The sequence below is a fragment of the Aulonocara stuartgranti genome, assembly GCF_965226115.1.
Source record: "Aulonocara stuartgranti genome assembly, chromosome: 6".
In the NCBI taxonomy this organism is placed as follows: Eukaryota; Metazoa; Chordata; class Actinopteri; order Cichliformes; family Cichlidae; genus Aulonocara; species Aulonocara stuartgranti.
The window spans coordinates 5,653,675-5,668,330 of record NC_138944.1 but is presented as its reverse complement, the minus strand read 5'-3'; the positions used below and the strand labels follow the sequence as shown (position 1 = coordinate 5,668,330).

At 40.1% G+C, this 14,656-nt stretch overlaps 1 protein-coding gene across 1 annotated transcript; it reads left to right on the top strand.

Moving 5' to 3' along the window:
- The first annotated feature begins 1,061 nt into the window (after positions 1-1,061).
- LOC309707808 (perforin-1-like) lies at positions 1,062-4,999 on the top strand. The gene is made up of 3 exons (XM_082535355.1): positions 1,062-1,228; positions 2,433-2,968; positions 3,704-4,999. Exons 2-3 carry the CDS (start codon positions 2,433-2,435, stop codon positions 4,878-4,880), a joined length of 1,713 nt encoding a protein of 570 aa, XP_082391481.1. The 5' UTR covers positions 1,062-1,228; the 3' UTR covers positions 4,881-4,999.
- Positions 5,000-14,656: the final 9,657 nt, after the last annotated feature.

Sequence of the window (14,656 nt, the reverse complement as noted above, 5' to 3'; positions counted from 1 at the left end):
TGGGTGCACACATCTCAGAAGATCTCTCCTGGTCAAAAAATACTGCATCACTGGTCAGTAAAGTTCAACAGCAACTCTACTTCCTCCGCAAACTGAGGAGAGCAAGAGCCTCAACCCCTACAACCTTCTACAGAGGCACCATTGAGAGCATCCTAACCAGCTGCATCACTGTGTGGTATGGCTCCTGCACTGGGTCCTGCTGAAAAAAATTTACAACGGGTAGTGAGAGCAGCGGAGAGGATCCCTCCCTCCAGGACATCTACTGCACCCGCCTCATCTGGAAATCACAGGTGACTTCACTCATATGTCCAATAGCTTTTTCAGTTTGCTGATATTAGGAAGGAGACTGAAGAGCCTCCGGGCCAAAACAAGTAGACTGAAAGACAGCTTCCTCCATCAGTCAGGATGCTGAATTCACTCCCCTGCTCTCACCCTCATGATCTCCAGACCTGCATTCACTTATTTCCTCTGAACCCCCCCCCCCCATCCCCCCAAACATTCGACTCTGACCCACCACCATTGCCCCTTCACTGACTGGCCCACTCCCACTGCACATGCACTTGCCCACATTTACTATGATTGCTTTGGACACTACTGCTTAAATAATTAAGTATTGTATTGTATTGTACATAAGACTTTTATTTTATTTTATTTTTTTACTTTTTTATCTTTATATTTTTAGTGTACACTCAGGGCCATGGGAGCATTGCTATTTCAAATTCCTGTGTATGACTGTACATATGGTCTTTGACAATAAAGCTGACTTTGACTTTTGACCCTGACTATATGTGTGTGTGGGCATATACATGATAAAAAATTTTCAAGGCTCCAACGTGAGCTAGAATTCTTTCAAAATGATGTGAAGGACCATTAAGCCATATATGAAACAATTACTGCAAGAATTTGCTGCTAAATGTGGTTTTACAAGGGGTGTACATATTTCTTTCCACAGAATTTTGTACACTTCTCAGAACATTTTCTTTCTCAAATGACTGTATGTATATTTTTACTTCGCTTACTATTATGTATTAACAAGCCATAAAAAGACAGCTTCCCCATGTGTGAAATAGGTGTGAAAGAAGTAAAACACATCATTGCTGGATTGTGGGTGTTAAAATCGTGAGGTATAAAAGAGCGTGGTGCATCTAAAACTTCACTCTTTCATCTTCACTACCCTCTAGGTAAGATAATAGAAGGTACTGACCAAAGCTTTCTGACAGCTGTCAAGGTAAGACCAACAAGTCCTTTGTTCCATATGATTGTCTTTTTGTCCTTTGGTTAATACTTTAGTGTAGTGGCTCTGAAAAAAGTGGTCATGCTCCCGTGGAGGTGCATGAAATCACTGCATGACCAGTAGAAACTAGATAAGATGGTTAATGTAACAAAACTATGTAAAACAAGAGTTATTTCAAAATTCAACTGCTTACAGTTTATTTTGTAATCGTGAAATATTATATATTCTTAGTTGTTTAAAAGTAGAGTAACATGTTTAGCCAAATATTCTAACTAAATTGCTGGCTGCCTGAGTGGTGTCCAAAAATATGATGTGGGCTTTAAAGATAAATGCAAAACGTTTTACGTTTTGTTATTAGATTCCCCCACCTGAGCTGTATTTGTACTGACATTAGATTACACACAGGTGCACTCTATTTAGTCATTAACACTCATCAGGCAATGTCTATGGGCAACTGACTGCACTCAGACTAAAGGGGGCTGAATAATTACGCACACCCCACTTTTCAGTTATTTATTTGTAAAAAATGTTTGGAATCATGTATGATTTTCGTTCCACTTCTCACGTGTACACCACTCTGTGTTGGTCTTTCACCTGGAATTCCAATAAAATTGATTCATGTTTGTGGCTGTAATGTGACAAAATGTGAAAAAGTTCAAGGGGGCCGAATACTTTTGCAAGCCACTGTATATGTTGACAGCTTGCTAGCTATAAATTCACCAAAGTGTTACCTGCACATACTTCATCAGAAATGATAAGAACTTTGGGTGAGGTATATTGGATATTTTGGGTATTAAGTTTACACTGGGGTGCAACACGGTGACATGGTGGTTAACACCGTTGCTTCACAGCAATAAGGTCCCGAGTTGAATTCCACCATCAGTCCAGGGTCTTTCTGTGTGGTGTTTGCATGTTCTGCCCATGTTTGCGTAGGTTCTTTCTGGGTACTTCCTCCTACAGTCCAAACACATGCAGCTAGTGGGGATAAGTTAATTGGTAACTCTAAATGGTGCATAGGTTTTAATATGAGTGCGAATGGTTGTCTGTGTCTGTGTGTTAGCCCTGTGACAGACTGGTGACCTGTCCAGGGTGTACCCTGCCTCTCGCCCTAAGAAAGCTGGAATGGAATTTTGCACTGTTTAACTTCCCTTTGTTCATGTAATTTAATCTCCTCTCATTGTTAAATGGTTCCATTCAGATGGCAAAGCTGTGGCACGTCCTGCTCCTGTGTTGGGCATGGAGTCCCTTGTGCCTTCCTTCCAGTGTGAGCTTCATTGGTACACCACAGGAGTGTGAAAAGGCTCACTTTGTCCCTGGTTACAACTTGGGTGGTGAAGGCTTTGACATTGTGACGATGGAGAGAAAAGGTGCCTATGTGATCGACACTGAAACATGGAAGATTGGAAATGGTAGCTGTAGGATGTACTGTAACCGTTACATGAATGGCGAGAAACAGAAGGTCCCTGTTGCTGTGGTGGACTGGAGAACCCTGCCCAAGTGCAGTTTGAAGGTCTCCAGTGTGGTCTATGATTCTGTTGAAACTCTTGTCAGTGACTCGACATCATCTGTATCCAACAACTGGACAATTGGCCTTGACATCCCGGTAGATCCTTCAGCAAAGGTTGGGGTTGGCTTTGGAGGTTCTCACTCAAGAGATTCCACCTTTGCTATGAAAAAGTCAAAACAAGACCGCTACACCTTCTTACACCATTCGATCAACTGTCATTACTATGGGTGAGTATGTCAGTGGATATTTTTCTTATTTGAGTAATTTGCTGATAATTTTTAATTTATTTATTTTTTAATGTATTTATTTATTTTTTAGTTTAGCATCAAGCGTGATTCAAAATCAAATGGTTTCTGTGTCACTGAAGTATTTATTGCATTTACTGCATTGATGTTAAACACTTTTTTTAGGGTCACCCAGAACACATACATACAGATCTGGAGTGTACTGGAATATCATATCATTTTATAAGCTGTGTATTAACATTTTGTACGATGTGAAAAGAGTGCGTTTAAAAAATTGATTTTCCCGATTCAAGATTTTAGTTTAAATAATGCAATATCGATTTATTAAATCCTGAATTTTGCCAGAGACGCAAGTATCTCAGGTTAAGGCTCACAACACTATTTCAGCAACCACCAAACAGCTAAAACAGCAAATGAGAACAGGTAAACGGATTCCCCCAAAAATTTAAACACAAAGCGCAGCTCATTCACATATGCAGACATGCCTTTGGGTGCTGAAAGTCAACATCGCACAGACTCTGAAGCTGCAGTTGGGAGTTTGCCTTGTAATCGGAAGGTTGCCGGTTCGAGCCCTGGCTTGGACAATGTAGCTTGCCATCACCTGTGTGTGTGTATGTACATGAGCTTTGGGTCCTTAGGGACTAGTAAAGCGCTATACAAATACTGGCCATCTTCACAATTAAGTTAAACTTATCTATATGCTTTTCTGTTCCACAGCTACAGACTGGCAACAAGTCCTCCTTTGAGTCAGGAATTCAAGCCGGCAGTTGACTCCATTCCCCCTTATTCCTCTAAAACTGCGCCATTATATCACAATCTGATTGACACTTATGGAACACATTACATCACACAAGTGTCTCTTGGAGGTGAAATTAAAGCAACCACTGCTGTCAGGACCTGCATGGCTACAATGAATGGACTAACAGATACTGATGTTAGTGACTGTTTGTCAGTTGAAGCTTCAGCTTCTTTTGCAAATTCTGCCAGTATTAATGCCACAATTGACCACTGTCAGAGAAAGAAAAACAAGTTGGGGTCTAATCAAACTTTCAGCAGTTCATTTAATGAGCGGCGCACAGAGGTCATTGGTGGAGATATTGATGGAGGTGATATCCTCTTTGTAGGTCAATCTGACCCCTCGGTCTATAAAAACTGGCTCATTTCTCTTAAAAGTATCCCTGATGTGGTCCAATACAACTTAAAACCCCTACACACCATACTGCCATTAAATCATCCTGCCAGGGCAGGACTGAAGCAACAAGTGGAGCAGTACATTAATAAAAATGCAGTGCTGAAGAAATGTTCAGAAACCTGTAAGATTGGGCACCGATCAAACGCAAGAGATCCTTGTGCTTGTGTCTGCAACAGTAACCAGAACATCAAGTCAAACTGCTGTCCTGCTGGGAAAGGTCTGGCAACCTTAAAGGTGTTCAAACTTTATGCAAAGGGTCTGTATGGTGACAAGTGGACTGAGACAGATGGTTCTGTGAAGGTGACATATGGTGATCAGAAAAAGCGCACTGATATTATAAGTAATGATGACAACCCTAGATGGAGAGAAACATTTGAGTTTGGAACCATCACCATCAACATGAAAAACAAACTTAAATTTGCTGTGTATGATGAGGACACTTACTGGAACAGTGATCTGTTAGGCGAGTGTTCATTTGATCTGCGAGCAGGGAAGGTGAGCGACAGCTGCATGCTGAATCATGGGACCTTCTTCTTTTCCTACATCGTAGAGTGTGCACCAAGTCTTAGTGGGAACCAGTGTCAGGAGTATATCCCCTCGGCCATGAGTCCGTCTTTGGCTGAGGTTTTTCATACCAGAAATGGGGTTCTTCTTGGAAAGATGTGGAATAAGTATGAGAAGCCAGCCAATGAGAGACTTTAAAGCCACATGTTGTTGTTAGGAAAGAAGCCGGTATGGATTTGACGACATGCTGAATATCTATGTGCTTGTACTTCATGGCATTCTGTCTTTAACTTTTATGTGAAAAAATATTTTTTTGAACTCAGAACTGTAATGCACTTCCTATGCTTCTTTTTCCATATTGTTTCAACTATCTAGCAATAAAGCATCAGCAACGACAACGCCTGTGTTTCTTTTAAGTATTCAAAAAAATATTGCGTTATTTTTTTGGTTTTGATATAACACGGCAATGAAGGGTGTTCTATCCATTTTTTGCATAGAGAGTGCAAAAGTGTGTTATCTATATAAAAAGATTAGAATACTGAATTGAATCTAACATTCACCTTAAACACAAGTAAATGTTTCTGCCAGAAGCAGAAACATCCAATTTAGCATCTTATCGAAACAACCCATCATTAACTCTAATACTAGGAGACTCATAGATAACCTCGTGGCCATCAGGAGTTTAAACAGAAACAGTAATGAATCTACAAGGGTTTCACCAGTTTGGAATTATTAAAGTTTCAAAGGAAAGGACTATGAAGTATTTTTTTCTTATACTTTATCTCCTGTTGGGAAATTATTCTCAGCATTTAACCCATTCACTCAGGGAAGCAGTGGGCAGCCACCAATTCAGCACCAGAGGAGATGTGTGTAGGGAGGGTAAATTACTCAGTGGTACCTCAGGTTAGCCGTTCGGTGGATTTGAACCCTCAATCTTCCAATCATGGGGCAAATGCTCTACCTACTGAGCTATTGACATAGATGAAACAAAGACATAAAGTAATCATGTATTAAAAATATACAAAATTTCATAGTGGTATTTAAACTAAATGTACATGATAATTAGAATGATCAAAAATGTGTCACAGAATTAGTGAATTCCAATATAAAGACAAACAAAGACATCAAAACAAGCCCCCTGAATAAGATCCTTTTTACATAAAAATCAAACTAATCGACTTACAAACTTTTTATTGCAAGTTTATATTGGTAACTGTTTGTTCAGTTTCTTCTTTAAAAAAAAAAAAAATCCTGACCTTTGGGTCAGGAATTAAAATGCCGGTAGAGGAGACAATTTTATGTTTGGTCCATTGGGCTTGGACATCTTTTAATTGTCTGGCAAGTAATTTATGGGGTTTATCTCCTAATTCAAAGTTAAGAATATCGCTTTTGACTTGGATCCCAAATCTGATTGTATTGAAGTTTTAGTTTTAGAATAGAATTAGAGATATCCTCAGTATTAGTTTGGAGAAGTGACTCCTTTAATGTTGATAATTCTGACTCGATTTGGGACAGACGAGTTAATCTCGATCTACGAGCAGGGAAGTTGAGTGACAGCTGCATGCTGAATCATGGAACTTTCTTCTTTTCCTACATTTTAGCGTGTGCACCAAGTCTTAGTGATAACCAGTGTCAAGAGCAGACATGGGCAGTAACGTGTTACAAGTAACACATTACTGTAATCCAATTACTTTTTTCAAGTAACAAGTAAAGTAAGAGATTACTATTGCAATAAAGTAATTAGATTACTACTACTAGAGAGTATGACCATGTAGCGTTTAATGTGTGGAAGTACTGACCTTACTTTGAGCCTGATTCCGTAAAAAGTGACAAAAACATTAGCATCCTGTACACTCTACTTGGGAGGAAAACTTCTTTCTACACAGAAAAATTTAACTGCAAATGTGAGCAAACACATAGCACGCTGCCACGAGAATGTGAAATTCCCCGAGAAACCCCCGGATCCCCCCCCGGGCAAATCTCCGACTGCTCCACTTCTTCTAAACAGGTGAAAATAGATTTAAGAACAACAGGACTTAGTGCCGCCGACTCTTTGATTTTATCTATTTTTTGCTGTGTTTTACTTGCATCTATTTGAAAGAGTGAGTGTAAACATAAAAAAATATTTTATTTTAAATAGGTTTAAATGTTAAATAAATTTCTTCAAGTCAAAGACTATCCATCCATCCATCTTCTTCCGCTAATCTGGGGTCAGGTTGTGGGGACCAGCAGCCTAAGTAGAGAAGCCCAGACCTCCCTCTGCCCAGACACCTCCTCCAGCTTGTACGGGGGAACACCAAGGCATTCCCAGGCAAGCCAAGAGATAAAATCTCTCCAGTGTGTCCTGGGCCTACCCCGGGGCCTCCTCCTGGTGGGACATGCCCAGAACACCTCACCCAGGAGGTGCCCAGGAGGTATCCTATTCCAGCTGAGGAACATGGCCTCCAATTTGGAGGTGCTGATTCTTGTTCCCACCGCTTCATACTCGACTGCACTCGACTTCATCGGGTGAAGCCATCACCCGATGAAGCCAACAGAGGCACATCATCCACGAAAAGCAGAGATGAGATTCTGAGACCACCCAAGTGAAAGCCTTCCGCCACTTGGCTATGCCTAAAAATCCTGTCCATAAAGGAAACCCGAGGGACACGATCGAATGCTTTCTCCTGTACACCGTACACTGGTTGGGCAAAACTCCCATGAAACTCAATTATCTTTCAGAGGATAAAGAGCTGATAAAGTTTTGACTCAACAGTTTCAGTATTAACAGAGAAGATAGGGCGTTCCCTTGAGATGACTGTCATGGGCCTTTTTACTTTTAACTCTGAATGCTATTAGCACTTCATTGCAATAATGTATACTATGTATACTTTATTAATCCCCATAGGGAAATTAGTCATCTGCATTTAACCCATTCACTCAGTGAAGCAATGGGCATCCACCAGTCCAGCGCCCGGGGAGCAGTGTGTAGGGACGGTACCTTGCTCGGGGTACCTCAGGGTAGCCGTTCAGTGGATTCGAACCCCTGACCTTCCGATCATAGGGTGACCACTGCCCTGGATGATATACTCTGAATGACTACATACTTACTGCTAAATAGTGTCATATGCAAATCATCAATAGGGATTTGCTGGAGAATCTCATGCTCAAAGCACTGATAGATGTAAATTTGAAAAGTCCTTTTTCTATTATCAAGACTCAAACCAGTGCGGTGTTAACAGTAGAAAAGAAAGCAGACTTCATTCACTTTTATTGCCTACTCAATAAAAATAACAATGATTCTGTACACTTAACAGCAAAAATGTATGCAAAGTGAAGTGAAATAAATTTACAGAGGAAGTGGTACGAACCTTTAAAAGAGTGACACATTTATTTAAATGTGAGCTGTTTTATATAGTGCACAGCTGAAATTCAGTTCAATTTAATTTTATTTATATAGTGCTAAATCATAACAGCTGCCTCAAAGCAAAACACATGCACAACGGCCTTACAGACAAGAACGCATTAGTCTGGAATCAGAATCAGAAAGAATGTCAGGTTACTGAAGGTTGCTTCCTTATCAGGAACTGGTTTCAGCAGTTTTATTGTAGAAGGACATATAGTTAAAACCTTAATATGCAACATAAAGAATAAATATAAATAAAATGATGTTTTTAATATCGTCACACATAAAAGCATTTTATTAGAAAACTGATAAGATCTCCTGCAAAATGAAGCTTCCTCATTCAAGTAAATGAGTCAGGCATGAGTCTCAGTGTGAAGTACAATGTAGCTTGCTATCACCAGTGTGTGAATGGGTGGATGACTGGATATGTAAAGCGCTTTGGGGTCCTTAGGGACTAGAAAAGCGCTATATAAATACAGGCCATTTACCATTTACCATTTTACTTAAACATGTGAGAGATAAACTAAAACAGACAGTTTGGTTAATGTGGTGTGAGAGCAAGGAGTCGTGGTCACTGAATCATGTTACAAGTATGTGTGCTAAGTTTTCTATGTGCCGCAATGAGCTACTTCTGCTTTTTATTTTTTACTGTTCAGTTACCTTTCAGTGTTTACTGGTTTCAGTATTAGTTTTAGTTTTTATTGTTTTTATTAAGTTTTATAATATAGTGAGCATTTGTCTGGTGCAAAAAAGTGATTACCGGCAACACATTGGGATATCTACAAGATGACAGCCTTTACAATCAGAATTTGCACCAAACTGACCACAATTAAAACTAAGAACATTTCTTGTCTGTTTTATTCCTGTTATTTATATATTTATCAAGTTTAATGAGTAAATTTAATGAGAAACACACAGAGGTCATTAGTGGAGACAATAATGGAGCTGATATCCAATTAGAATCATCTCTATTCAAAAATGGGCTCAGCTCATTTAAACCCACAACTGGTGTGGTCTGATACATCTCAAAGTCCCTGCACACTACAGCACATTAAGAAATATGTAAGATTGGATGTAGATAAAAATTTAAGAGATCCTTGTGCTTGTGTCTGCAACAGAAGGTGCAGGTGACATATGGTGATCAGAAAAAAACAAACTAAACCAAAACAATGGTCCTTAAGGCCCAGCCAGCTTTAAGACACACTTGTATTTAGTATTTACAGATTCTGCCTGTTCGCCATTTATAATGAGAGGGCAATGCACCTGTCTGTGCCTCCTGAGCACCAGTGGGACAAGATCTCTACCTTGGCCCTGTACGCTGTCTCATCACCATCATGACCCCAACCATGGTGACTGAGGCCACGAGGAAATCTTTGATCCAGATGCAGGTGTCAGGGAGGGATTTGAAGGTGGCGAAGATGTCTGAGATCATGGTGTTGAATGCTGAGCTGTAGTCCACGAAGAGAATCGCCACATTGCTCTTCCTGTTCTCCAGATGGGTCAGTGCTCCGTGAAGGGAGACGGTGATGGCATCCTCTGTGGACTAATTTGCTCTGTAAGCAAACTGGTGGTGGTCAAGGGAGCGGGGTAGACAATGTCTGATGTGCTGAGAGACTATCCGCTCGAAACACTTAATGACTACAGATATGAGGGCTATAGGTGAGTAGTCACTGAGGCTGTCTGTACCAGTCTTTTGGGGGACGGGAATGATGGTGGAGGCCTTCAGACAGGTGGGAACGATGGCACGAGTCACTCTCAGTCTCCACCTCCTTGCTATAGACGTGTGCTTCAAGGGGACTTCCACTGATTTATTAGCATCAGTTTCTTCTGCAATCACCACTTTTTGCTCATAATGTGTGTATATGAGACTACTTCATGTCATTAGCTTGTATCTAAACTTTGCCATAGTTTGTGGGATTTTTTTTAAATTCTTTTAAAATTTCCAGCAGGAAAAATCTATTTTTGTTTATGTAGTTTGCAATCGTCACTTTGTGTTGCAAAGCCTTAGCCTTTAGCCTTGAAATATGGTTTTATGGAGCAGTCACATTATTAATTTTATATATTTAACATTTTAAGACAGAAATACTTTTTTGGTTCTTTAACTGAAGACAGTTAAGAAAATTTATCAAATTATTTTCAATTCGTTGAATCAGCCTTGCAATGGATATCCCATAATTGAGAAACAAGAGCCGCAGAAAGTCCCATTTATGTCTACAGCACCATCCACTGGGCATCCATTAAAATATGAAGATGATACTCTCTGTGTGTGAGGTAGGAAGGAAGTAAAATTCACACATTGTTATCTTGGATGTTCTTAAGTTAATATTTGGGAGATTAGCGATCAGGTCTCCACCCCTACATTAAAACTATAAAATAGGTCAGAAGCTGCTGATCAGAGCAGAGTCAACATTGAAGGTAAGACTGCTAAGTCCTGCCTTGCACTATTTTTTTAAGTTGTGCACATTCTCATTTTAGTGCACTTGTTCTGATTCTTTATTTGTGCTTGATTTGTCCTTGATGTTATTAATACTGATTTGCGATGCTCTCTTATTTGTTGTGACACTTTCATGACTTCTGTAATGCGAATGTGAACCTGTGAAGTCTGACAATCATTGCTTTAGTGTACTGATTAATCTTTGTTTATCTCCATCATTTTTTTCTTCTCTTATTGTTTGACTCTTTCATATAGATGGCAAAGCTTTGGCACGTCCTGCTCCTGTGTTGGGCATGGAGTCCCCTGTGCCTTCCTTCCAGTGTGAGCTTCATTGGTACACCACAGGAGTTTGAAAAAGCTCCCTTTGGTTACAACTTGGGTGGCGAAGGCTTTGACATTGTGACGATGGAGAGAAAAGGTGCCTATGTCATCAACACTGAAACATGGAAGATTGGAAATGGCACTAAGATGTACCAGAACAGCTACATGAATGGAGAGAAGCAGAAGGTCCCTGCTGCTGTGGTGGACTGGAGAACCCTCCCCCAATGCAATCTGAAAGTCTCCAGCACGGTCTATGAGTCGGTTGAAAGTCTTGTCAATGATTCTACAGCATCGGTGTAGGAGCACATCCCTTCTCCTATGACAGTGGTTCTTAACCTGGGTTCGATCAAACCCTAGAGGTTCGGTGAGTCAGTCTCAGGGGTTCGGCAGAGCCTCCGCCATGACATGCATGGCTCATTTTGTGCACCAGTAAAAAACATATCTATGTCTTGAATTTGAAAAAAAAATCCTATTTTATTTTTCACTAAAGAGGGGTTCAGTGAATGCGCATATGAAACTGGTGGGGTTCGCTACCTCCAACAAGATTAAGAACCACTGTCCTATGAGCTCCTCTTTGGCTTACGTTTTCTACTCCAGAAACGGAGTCCTTCTTGGAACGTCAGGGGAGAAGTATGGTGAGTCAGTCAGTGTAAGAGCAGCTGTTGATGTGAAATGAGTTGATGACTAAATAACAATCTGATTTTATGCTGAATATCTTAGGTTAATATGCTGGTTTGATATGTAAGATGACCTGATGTGCAAAAATTATTATTACTTTTAAAATAGGTCAGCTGTTCAAGAGTCTGATAGCAGTGGGGAAGACGGAGTTGTTGAGTCAAGATGTTCTAGATTTCACACTTCTAAACCTTCGTCCCGAGGGCAGAAGTGTGAATAGTCTGTGTTGGGGGTGTGTGGGGTCTTTGAACCCGCAGAGGATCTTGGCCGACATACTAAATTTCCTCAGCCTCCTCAGGAAATACAGCCGCTGCTGAGAACTATAAACTTATTTCACTAAAACTATTATTTATTTACATAGTGCCAACTTACAGATGAAGTCCCTGCAAGAGAAAACGCCTATGAGCAGCACTTGGTGATAGCGGAGAGTGAATAAGTCCATTTCAGCATGGGGAGAGCTCCAGCAGAACAAGAGTCAGGGACGTGTTCGAGTGAGGAAATGGTAAATGGTAAATGGCCTGTATTTATATAGCGCTTTACTAGTCCCTAAGGACCCCAAAGCGCTTTACATATCCAGTCATCCACCCATTCACACACACATTCGCACACTGGTGATGGCAAGCTACATTGTAGCCACAGCCACCCTGGGGCGCACTGACAGAGGCGAGGCTGCCGGACACTGGCGCCACCGGGCCCTCTAAGCTAAGAGAAAGAAATGATGAAAAAAGAAAAATGACACACAGCAAATGTGACAAACCACAAACAGTATAGCTACAGAGATAAAGGCCTGGTGAGAAAAGCACCAGAGGGGGTGGAGGGGTGAATAGCACCTTACAACCAGAAAAACAACCAGAGCGCTATTTTGTTGATCCCGTTGCCAGTTTGGGTTCAAACCATCCTTTGTCATTCAGCTCACCCTCAAACATATCTTAGTCATGTTGCTATAGACTCAGGCTGCTGGAGGACTTCCATTGATCTATTAGCATTATATTCTTCTGCATTCACCACTTTTTGTCCTGCTGTGTTTACATGCTACTACTGCACGCCATTAACTTGTATCTAAACGTTACCACAGTTTGTGTTTTCCTTTCTTTTCCGTTGGTTGTTTGTGCTTTCTATTTCCTGGCCTTCTGCACCATTCATAGCAAATCTTCCTGTTAAAAGGATGTAAACACCAGTAAAGACTCGAGTGTTGCCAGCACTAAAATTTGTAACATCACTTAGTATTGCAAGCCACGTGGTTTATTTACAAATCTTGTTCCACTGCTCTGTGTCCTCCACCTGTTCTCCCGCTCATCGAGGTCCCGGCATAACTGAAATAGAGAGACCACAATTACTGGTTTTCAGTTGCCCTGCCAGCCTTCTTGGCTCGGTCCCTCGAGCCCGCAAACCACACCTCCGTCACAGAGGGATTTCTTCTTTCTTACTATCGCCAAGTGTTTGACTCATAGGGAATCATCTGATCACTGTGATTCTCTCTATCTAATATGCTATGTGTGTTTTTTAACCTTATAATATAAAAAACCCTTAAGATGACTCATGTCAATTAGTTGTATGGCTTCAGTCAAATTGATTCATATATTAAGTCTGCACATATTACTGTGTTTGGTGTCCCATTGTGGTCATATTATAAAAGAAAATGTGGCAGTTCAAATGAACTGTAATTTTAATAATGTTTTTAGAAAATGAAGCAGAATCTTTTACCCTCACATGGCAGCAGGAAAAATCCAATTTTGCTGATGCAGTTGGCAGTCATCACTTTGTCTCGCAAAGTTTGCACAAACAGATATATAAAATATACGGTATGTGTCATATCATTTAGTTAACATACGGTTGTGATCAAATACTCGCCTATTTCTTTTTAATTTTTATTTTTTTTACATTTGGAAAAAATAATAACTTTATTTAACTAAAAACAAAGTTACTATTCTTAAAAAGTCAGGAAAAGTTATATTTGTCAATTCTTTGCACTAGGCTTGTAATGCATGTGCCATAACTGAGAAATAAGATCAGCATAAAGTGCAAATTTATATCAACAGCGCCACCTGCTGGACACTCATTAAAGTAACAAGATGAGAAGATGATTTTCCCTTTACGTACACTGCATTGACAAAAATACTCACTCGTCTGCCTTCACACACATATGAACTTGGGTGACATCCTGTTCTTAATCCATAGGGTTCAATATGATGTCACCCTTTCCACCTGTAACAGATTCAACTTTTCTGGAGAGATTTAGGAGGAATTTATGTGTTTATGGGAATTTTTCACCATTCTAAACTAAAAATGCTCCCGATAGAACTCTCAGGTCAGCTGATAAGTTGCTTCTAGTTGTTCCTAGAAGCAGGCTAAAAAACAGAGGAGATCGGGCCTTTGCGATTTCTGCGCCCGAACTTTGGAAAAGTCTGCCTCTTGAAATTAGGATCTCTCCAAGCCTTGAAATTTTTAAAACCACATTTTTGATCTCTAGCTTTTAATTGTGACTGAGTTTTTTTTTGTTCTTTGTGTGTGTTTGATCTACTTTTTACTTGTTTACTATGTACAGCACTTTGGTCAACCTGTGTTGTTTTTAAATGTGCTCATAAATAAATTGATTGATTGATTCTTCAATAAGTGCATTTGTGAGGTCACACACTGATGTTACAGAAGGCCTGGCTTGCAGTCTCCACTCTAATTCCACTCAAAGGTGTTCTGTTGGGTTGAGGTCAGGACTCTTTGCAGGTCAGTCAGTTTCTTCCAAACCAACCATCATCCATGTCTTTATGGACCTTGTTTGGTCCACTGGTGCTCAATCATGTTGGAACAGGAAAGGGCCAACCCCAACTGTTCCCACAAAGTTGGGATCATGAATTTGTCCAAAATGTCTTGGTATGCTGGAGAATTAAGAGTTTCTTTCACTGGAACTAATGAACTAAGCCAACCTGTAAATAAACACAATTTGGTCAAATTATTTTACATTTACTCATATTTGAAAAACAAAAACAAAACTCATAGGAGTCTTTAATCTCCTAAAACATCCAAAGTCAAAACAAGATACAAAACAAGTACATCCTCACATAGTGACAGTGGGGTTTTTAACAGCATAACAAAATTTAGTCCCCATTGTTTAAAAGTATTAAACATTCTATTAAACAAAACAATATATAAGATTCAGAAACA